The sequence below is a fragment of the Podarcis vaucheri genome, assembly GCF_965113315.1.
Source record: "Podarcis vaucheri genome assembly, chromosome: 6".
Lineage (NCBI taxonomy): Eukaryota > Metazoa > Chordata > Lepidosauria > Squamata > Lacertidae > Podarcis > Podarcis vaucheri.
In genome coordinates this window covers 74,975,300-74,984,462 of record NC_138764.1, presented here as the reverse complement: position 1 = coordinate 74,984,462, position 9,163 = coordinate 74,975,300, and the positions used below count along the sequence as shown (strand labels likewise).

At 44.5% G+C, this 9,163-nt stretch overlaps 1 protein-coding gene across 1 annotated transcript; it reads right to left on the bottom strand.

The window, feature by feature from the left end:
- Positions 1 to 237: 237 nt before the first annotated feature.
- On the bottom strand, positions 238 to 5,800 carry MYOG (myogenin; the record flags this gene model as incomplete). The annotated part of the gene is made up of 3 exons (XM_082226908.1): positions 238 to 1,154; positions 2,274 to 2,355; positions 5,246 to 5,800. 3 exons carry the CDS (start codon positions 5,798 to 5,800, stop codon positions 1,033 to 1,035), a joined length of 759 nt encoding a protein of 252 aa, XP_082083034.1. The 3' UTR covers positions 238 to 1,032.
- Between the last annotated feature and the right edge of the window lie 3,363 nt (positions 5,801 to 9,163).

The following is a 9,163-nucleotide window of genomic DNA, read 5'->3' as shown; positions in this document are numbered from 1 at the left end:
AGCGAATACTTGGTGTTAGCTGGGTGTCTGACACTTGGGATATATGTGTACTGCCCCTTTGGTACAACATAGCATATTTTGCTTTGTTCTGATGGAATGAATGAGGGCAGGCATCAACTATAGTAAGAAGGGGGCGAAGACCACAAAGTTATATTGCCCAATACATTTCAGTTACTTTGATTCAAGACTTCCATAGGAAACCAAAACTCTTCCACACAATCTCAAAAGAAATTCAAACAAAAAAATCCTTTATTTTTTTTTAAAAAAGAAATCCCACAATAAGTTAGCAAAAATACAAAAAAATAGCAACTTCACACAGTAGAAAAGACTTCAGAGGCAGCATTTTATATGGCTTCTGGGCCTGGAAATTGCAGACTGCCAAAAGAAGTTGGTCAGACAGTATTTTTAAAGTAAAATAAAAAATACACACTTGCACACACCCACATTTCTTTAGAAAAAAGACCATTGGCCCCCAAAAGAAACAAAACTTCTACAAAAACGGAAGAAAGAATAAAGGCCACACTGGAATCCTTCCTTTACACAGGAGTGTAATTTCTCACACATTTAGTGTTCCCAGTAATACATCAGAATGCTTTGATCAGTCAACTCCCACCCAATTTCCAGAGGAAATGAGATCCATAAGCTTATCAGTAAAGCCATGATACCCTTCCTTTCTGGAAAGCAAGCAGACTATGAAAATTATTAGGCCCCTCTCTCATTAGCTTGCTTCTGACTGGGGGAAAGCAGAAGCAAAAAGAACCACTTTTCAAGTGTATGGAATTGGATAAGTGGCTTAAGTGGTTAAAGTCTATGACTTTGGCATGGGAAATAAAAAAAAAAATCCAGTGTTAGTTGGGAAGGAGAACTTTCCCCCCTTTGGAACATCATCCAGTGTTAGTGAGGAGAGCAGAGAAACTTCTCTTAATTGTAAAGTCCTAGTATCATGTTTCTTCTACCCTACAATCTGCGGGTAATGACTTTGGGTTTTTTTTGAATAAAGAAAGACTGAGATGGACATCACTGTCTGGATCCTCAGTTCTGAGCCCTCTCCTCTTGGAACGCAACGGCCACATCCTCCACAGCAATACTGTCCACAATCGAAGACAGCGAATGAAGATTGTGGTCTTCGGAAGAATCATCACTCAGCAAATGATCTGCGGAGGACAAGAGAGTGACCTTAAGCAGGTGGCTTTCTCTGAGAATTTGGTTGCTGCTGAACAAGGGTAGAGGGAATCCTAGGTGGGGGGAAATAAAGGCTCAGACTATTTGTGGAATGTAGCTTAGTGCTGTGTATGCCTCTCTCTGTCTGAAGGATGTGTTCTCTCCCCCCTACTCCACCCCACAACCTTCATACTAAATTTAATGATACTCAATTGCAGGCTAAAGCACACCAACCCCATTTTTTGTACACCTCAGCATCCATTGCACCTGCAAGAAAGGATTCTGTTCCAGTTCATTTGAATTTCCTCTGATTTCTAATTACAGAAGAAACTCTATTCATTTGTACAATGGCAGGAATTTAAGAAGCATGTTATTAAACATGGTTATTTAAAAAATTCATTTTAAGTTAAAATGTTTTTAATTTTAATATAAGGTGCGGAAAGATCCTCTGCCCTTGATGACATTCCACTGCATGGTTACAAAAATGAATCCTGGGACTTTTGGTTTGGGCTATTGCTCTGGTTTTTTAATTTCCTGTTGTACTTTAGCAATGGTGTACAACTGTATGCAGAGCTTTTTATCCCATCAAACTGTTGGTAGACACCTTTGAAAGTCCGTCAGAATGATATGGTATATTTTAATATAGAACAGACAGGTTCCAAAAAAATATGTGCTCTATCAGGGGACAAATGGCGTCAAGCCCATCAGCTTGTCTCTTCCTAATCAAGTGGTCTTTCAATTCTGATTTTTTTAAAATCAAAGCTGATTCAGATCAGAGGGAGAAAGAGACATCTTGATAGACCAATGGATTTTTATATTGGACGTCAACTGCTTATGGAAAAGCAATTATGGATAGAGGTTTTGGGGACAAATTGGTTTAATGATCAACCAACATTGTGGGATACCTGTGCTTAGAAACTCAGAAGCTTCATCACTATGTGTGGCTTTCCTGCCTCTAGGACCTTGGAAGCAGGCATCAGGAATATGCCTAGAGAGGTGGAGGGGAGAGAGCAGAAAAGCCTGGAAGGAGCACTTGAGAGTGATGGTTCTGGCTGATGGCAGGGCAGAACCTCCAAAGAGGAATTGGTCATTGGACAAGGCTTCCTGCTTACCTCCAGGATGAGTGCTAAAGTCTAGCTGGGTGCTCCATTCAGGGCTGCATGAGGTGCTGCTGGATCCATGGTCACTAGTCACCTGAAATTGGAAGATGGAGGCTGTTAGGATTGGTTACATTTAAGGATCTCTGTTAGGAATGTGCCCTTGCATTTGTTCCTTCACTAACTCCCAAAAGTTATTTTTGTCCTTTTAGCATCCTGTATGGAATTTATTTGTTATTTTGCCAGGAATGGTCTCTCAGCTGTCTGATTGAAAATACTGACAAAGTCCTAAAGGCAGTGAAATGGCATTGTATACAGGATCCCCCTGGAATTTAGATTGGGGTGTGTGCATGAGCTTATTGTTTTTGTGTGTGTCTGTGTTTGTGTGTGAGAGAGATGATGATGTAGTTTATAGCATGTGGTACTGATGTTCCCACTGTTCTTTTTGCTTTGTGTCTGCATAATTAAAGAAGTGTCATAAATGTGTGTTGGGGGGAAAAAGTCCTGTAACCTGAATTCCGAGCCAGTAGTACAGTAACCTATCCTCACTCAATGGCAATGTGTGTACAGCCATGCTGTGTGCATGTGAGTTGGGGGGGGGCAGGTGGGTAGTATGCAGCTGTTCATTACTCTCTCTTTAAAAAAAACCAGTCTGGATGAGCATTCCAGAGCCGGCTTTGTGCTATATGGGAGCATGCAGCCTCCAAAAAGTAAAGACTCCTGAAATGATAAGGTAGCTTGAAAGAAGATGGGGTAGCCATGCTGCTCTCTGACCTTAAAAATAAAGGAAACTACTGCTCATGGATGAGTGTTTAATTTACTCCAACAGAGCCAGAGGGCAAGTTTTGCAAAGTGAGGCAGATATGAAAGGGGAAGGTCTGTTGATTTTCACAACATATCCCACACAACAATCAAGTTATGCCTGGCCATCACATTATTTGTGTTGCAGTAAGGAGGATAGATTTGCATGTGTGGAGAATTTTCCAGGTATGAAACATAAGGAATCCTTCAGGGCTAGTAAACAGAAGTGCAGCTATCCTCTGTTTGCAACTAATTAACAGCTGGGAATTTCCTGGGCTTAAAAGGTGACCATGCAAAACACTAGTTTTCTTATTCTTAGAGACCGGGAGGTAGACACTATAGAGGAAATGGGAGTTTCCTATTTTAAAAGGAAGACTTCACCCTGCTTTTTAAATAGAACTGTTAGATGTTGCAAAATAACTCAAAAATTCTCTAGTGCTGTTCCTCCCAAACCCTTTTTGAAATTGATCAGCAGACATCAAAACACTGGTTACTGCTCAATACCAATGGAAGGGGAAGATCAGTATAAGCTGCAACCAGCCCTGAAGTTTACAGCTTTGGTTTCAGAGTGCAGCTAGTGTGAAACAGCTTTCAGAAGACAGGAAGAACAATTGCTTTCACACATTTCTTTCTTTTATCAACAGCTGTCTTCCTGATTTCTGTATTATTATTTTTTAAGTGCAGACATAGCAAAAATAAAAAATGTAAACCATAAAGTGTCACAGCCTGGAAAGGACAGTGCAGCTCCAAATGAATAATAGTATTAACACATGCAAAGATCACATTTACAAATAATAAAGCTGTAAAAATAAAAATATTTTCCACCTCTGCATTCCATCATTATTGATGTTTACATGTCAATGTCAAGAAGACCATGAAACAAAATGTGTAGCAAGATCTAAATCCTGAAAAGGATGCCCTGAAAGGTGGAGCTAAGCAAGTCCCTCAGCTACAGGGAAGCTTCAGAAGAGAAACTCAGTAATGTTTCTAAAGCATTTGTTCACCTTTTAATCGCCTCTTCTGTCCCCTTTGGACTGTAGGTCCAGGTTTGTACCCAAATGCCCTTGTGCATCTTTAAATGGAGACCCAGTAACCCATCTGAACTCGACAGGTGTCCAGCTATCAAAGCTCCCCCCCCCCAGCCATACTTTCTCATTGGTACATATGCTAGAACTCGCTTTTGAATTGTCATCTGTTGAATAAAGTCCTGTATGCTGGCCACTTTGGTTACAAGGGGTTCACCAGTCATGGTTCTGCTCTTTATTCCCATCTTCTATGTAGACAATAAATAGCTGAATGGTACTTAATTGTAAGTGGGATGTAGCAAGGTAGCCACAACTGCACTTTTGGAGAAACACAACGAAGAAATATAATATATTCCTGCAGGTTATCCACTAGCACTGCATGCTGAGAACATGAAGGCTATAACTCAACCAATGTTATATGGCAACATTATACTAAAATAACTCTTTCCCCCACTGTGATAAATTCACTTGGAGGGGGCAGGTGGAGTCTCCAGTCCAGGCTGACTTTTCTGCATCAATTCTCAGGCTGGCTTTACAGTCACCTTAGGCTGCATAAATGGTGAGAACCAGTGCAATTTTTCTAGGAAAAAAGGTTCCAGAACTCACCACGAACACCTCTTTTGTTCTCTTTACAATGGCAATAGTGCCCACCTGAGAGCTGCTGGAACTGAATTCCGGTGGAAAAGCAGCCCTGGTGAAAACATGTAAGGAAACATGATGCCTGCTATTCCCTGCGAAGATACAGCTAACACAAAATATATGTATTCTATTCAAGATAGGTATGGTGTAGGAGCCAATGACTGAAACTAGAAAAGCTGGCATTCACTGCCAACTTAGAAATTAGGAACATCTTGCTGGGTGCTCTTGTGGAAGGGCCATAGTTCAGTTCTGCTTTGCATGCAGAAGGTCCCCAGGTTTTCTATGTAAGGATGGAGATGCCCCCTGCATGAAATGCTGACTGTCAGTGTAGACAATACTGAACTAAATGGATAATTTATCTGACTTGGTATAACTCCTATATTCCTATGTCCATGGGCCGAAATAGTCATTCAGTAAGAGCGACCAGTAGAGTAGTCATTTGGCTCCTACAGCCGGACGGTGGCGTGGGTGCTCTTACGCTTGAGGGCGACCGCTCGCTCGTACCCTTCCCCTGGCACTTACCACCGCTTGGGTGCTGGAGTTGCAGTAGCGCAGTTCCCGCTGGTCCCTCTCCTGCTGATTGAGAGTGCTGAGCAGAGCTTGCAAGCGCTCAATGTACTGGATGGCGCTGCGCAAGATCTCCACCTTGGGAAGCCGCTGGTTGGGGTTCAATAAAGTGCTCCGCTTCAGAGCTTCAAAGGCCTCGTTGACCTTCTTCAGCCGGCGCTTCTCCCTCAGGGTGGCCGCCCGGCGCCTGTCGATGGAGACGCTTTTCCTCTTGCACACTTTGCACGCCCAGGGCAGACACTGGCCGGGACTGTGGTCTGGCAGGGTTGAGGCCTTCTCCTCTAAGCCAGCCCTGACTTCGGGGCACAGGGTCATGGCTGCTCGCTCTTGGTAGGCCGTCTGCTCGTAGCCGTGCAAGCGAGGGCTCAGGTAGTTTTCCCCGTCGTAAAACCTCTGGTCTGCAAAAAAGTAAGGGTTGGTCTCAAGGAGTTCCATGGTGAGCGTCTGGCAAGGCAGAGCCTGCGTCAGGGAGTGAAACTCTGGCTCCTCGCACCAACTGCTTGGTGGCATTTAAACCCCGTGCGGGCATTAAATCATGGAGATAAATATAGCAAACCTCCAGGAAACCTGAGCTTGCCCTAAGCTGCTGCTTCGCATCAAAACTTGTCCATCTGATTTCATGTACTCTCCCTGTGGGGATTAGTCTGTTGGTTGGGGTAGTGCTGTGTGGCTGAAGGGGGTGGGGGGGTGGGGAGCTGGCATGTGCTCCAGAGAAGCCCAGCCGCCTCTCAAACAACGGCCCCATTGGATTTATTTTCACTTGCTCTCCTACAATGATCTTGATGATCAGTCGGCTCCCTGAGCTGGCAGCTCTGCACAGCATTCCTGCCTCATCTGCTGCTTTCAATTACTGCTCCCTGCCAGTCGCAAGGCCTCTTGGCCCCCCTGAACAGCAGCAACGCAGGGACAGGCACAAAGGCAGCTCCAAAGCTGCTCCTGAGCTGAAGAGCCATTTGCCTGCCAAACACTTCTGCTTCTGCCTTGGCTCAGGTGGCATAATTAGCATTGCACCACCTGTTTATGAATAGAATCCATGTGTCCTTAACACAGCAGTGTGAGAGGCTGAAAGTCAACAGGTGAAGCCCCTTTCTGAACACTGCTGGAGAAGTTCCACTTGTTGGTTTTCTGTCTTGCAGGTAACTGTGAGGGGCATGGAATTTCTGCCTATAGAGATGGCCACCCTAATCATGGCACCTGGGTCAAAGCTTGAGGTGCCTGTGTCCACTGAAAAAAGGTGATGAACAGCAACCCAAGGCAAGAAGTCATTAACACCCTTGTCACTACCAGGGTTGGGATCCTGTCATGTGTTCTCTGTGGGGCTGCCCATGGATGTGGCCTAGAAACTTCAGCTTCACTGAACAGATATATGGAAGAGGACCCTTCTCAGTAGTGGCAGCTAGATGACAGAGTAGCCTCTGTGGGGAAATATGCCTGAGTCAGTATCACCTCATGGTAGGCAGTAAAGATGTTTGCAGGAAAAGCACTAATACCTCATTCTGGTGGCTTATATTGGTGCCGCTAGTATTTCATATTGGCATTTGTTTGACTACATTGTGGTTGGTTTCTGTTGTTTTTATGAGATGCCTTAAGTGGCTGCCTCATGTGCCTGGGACCAGGGTTATGTGTTTCAGCATCATTTGACCCTCCCCTTGCCTCCATGGCTCTTAAGACATTGCAGTTATTTATTAATTTCCAACCCAACCTATATGAAATGATCTTAGGGAGAGTTACAATCCATAAAATAACAACATACAACCTTACCATTACAAACATTCATACTGAATATTTATGATGGTGATTAGATTATAAATTTAAATCCCAATCCTCAGCAGTAAGAATCAACATAAGCAGAACAAATACAATGGAAGTCAATGCCACCCAAATGCTTAAGTCAATAGCATGGTATTACCTTGGTGCTGGAATAATGTCAATGGCAGTGCCAGCTGGGCTTCAGAAAGAATGTGTGTGGTTCTCTCATTTTACCCTGTGAGAGGTAGATTAGGGCTCTTTTCCACTAGTGCAAGGGTTAGTGAACAAGTGAGTTTTTATGTGGCACAACAGAGGAATCCAACACAACACTAGCACTAGCAGAAACTCATTGTGCAATGATAGTGCAATCTATTGCGCAATGAAGCTGCCAGCAAACTGCTTATGCATTCTCTTGCACAAGAACGTTCCACTGGTGCAAATAAGTATACTAGTGTCGCCGGAAAACCCCCCCCCCCATCTCTCATTGTTTAACTTTTGGATATACCGGTAACCCTTAGCCTACAAGGCAACAGGTTGCACAAAAACCACTCAGTGACCTTCACAGCCATGCAGGAATTTGAACCCAAGTCTTCCCCCCTCTTTCAAAAGCCCAGCATTCTAGCTGCTATACTATGATCCGAAGCAAGCTTTTATTTTTCAGTTGCTCCCCACATTATTCCATTGGCCACTTTCAAGGTCTGTGGCTGCAAGCCTAGGCATGCCTACTAGGAAGTCTGTCCCATTGAACTCTGTGGGACTTAACGTCTGAGTCAACATGCATAGGAGTGAACTGTCAGAGTCTCTCCTGTCCGCTCATACATCTGGGTACAGCCTTCCCTTAGGCCAAATACCAGCCAAGGGACTGGTCAATGGAAAGAATGTCAGCCCAAAATGTGATAATATTTTCCCTTTCAACATCCCCCTACCAGTAGGGAGGCACTTTCTATTTTATTCACATTTCTCAGCCCACAAGCTCACTGGGGAGGGACTTTGGGCAGATGGCTCGCATGTTTCAAGTTTGCCTCTTCACAGTTAGACATCAAACCAGCCTATGATTCATCTGATAAGTCTGGGCCCCTTTTGGAAGTTCATAGCTGAGCTGCCGAACAAGACCAGAATCTTAGGTTTAATTTTAAACAAAGCACAAATATCCTTGGTTTGAGAATGCGTTCCTCTCCCTCGCTTGAAATTTTGGCTGTATTCAACCAAGGAATTTCAACAAGTGCAACCTATTCATGTCATTGCACTGTAGGGTGACAATAGTGGCAACCTGTCAAAATTCTCTCTTCTATACAGATATAAGAACTCTGGCCTTCCCTACAAGTCATCATCATTTTGTGTGTGTAATTCACTGGACTTTGCTGCCGTCTCAGGGCCAGCCTGGATACAAAGGAAGAGTGAGGCAGATGCCTTGGCTTGAGGAGGAGTGGCAGCAGTCCCCCCTTCATATTATTCATAGGAACAAAGCAACATACCTTTTAACCAGGCTTCCGGATGTTTTTGGCCTACAACTCCCATGATCCCTAGCTAGCAGGACCAGTGGTCAGGGATGATGGGAATTGTAATCCCAAAACATCTGGAGGGCTGAGGTTGATGAAGCCTGCTTTTAACCATCCATGGGTCCTTTACCTTTACCTTTTACCTACCAAGTCAAGACCATTGGTCCATCTAGCTCAGTATTGACCACACTGACTGGCAGCAACCCTCCAGGATTTGAGGCCAAGATATTTTCTGGCCCTAGCTGGAGATGCTGGGGATTGAACCTGGGACCTTCTGTACACAAAGCAGATGCCCTGCCACTGAGCTATGGCTCTTCCACTGAACACACGCAGCCGCTCACCTCTACTGGAGGGCAGAGTTGCATATATCACCCAGACAGAGCTTTGAACACTCTCTGAACTAGCCTGCTGCCCTTAGGTAGGGTGGGGGAAGCTGTCCCATTACCGGAGTTGAAGTAGCTATGAGAGATGCATCTTGTCCAGTGCTGGATTTACGTATAAAGGGATGCGGGTGGCGCTGTGGTCTAAACCACTGAGCCTAGGGCTTGCCGATCAGAAGGTCGGTGGTTCGAATCCCCGCGACAGGGTGAGCTGCCATTGTTCGGTCCCAGCTCCTGCCAACTTA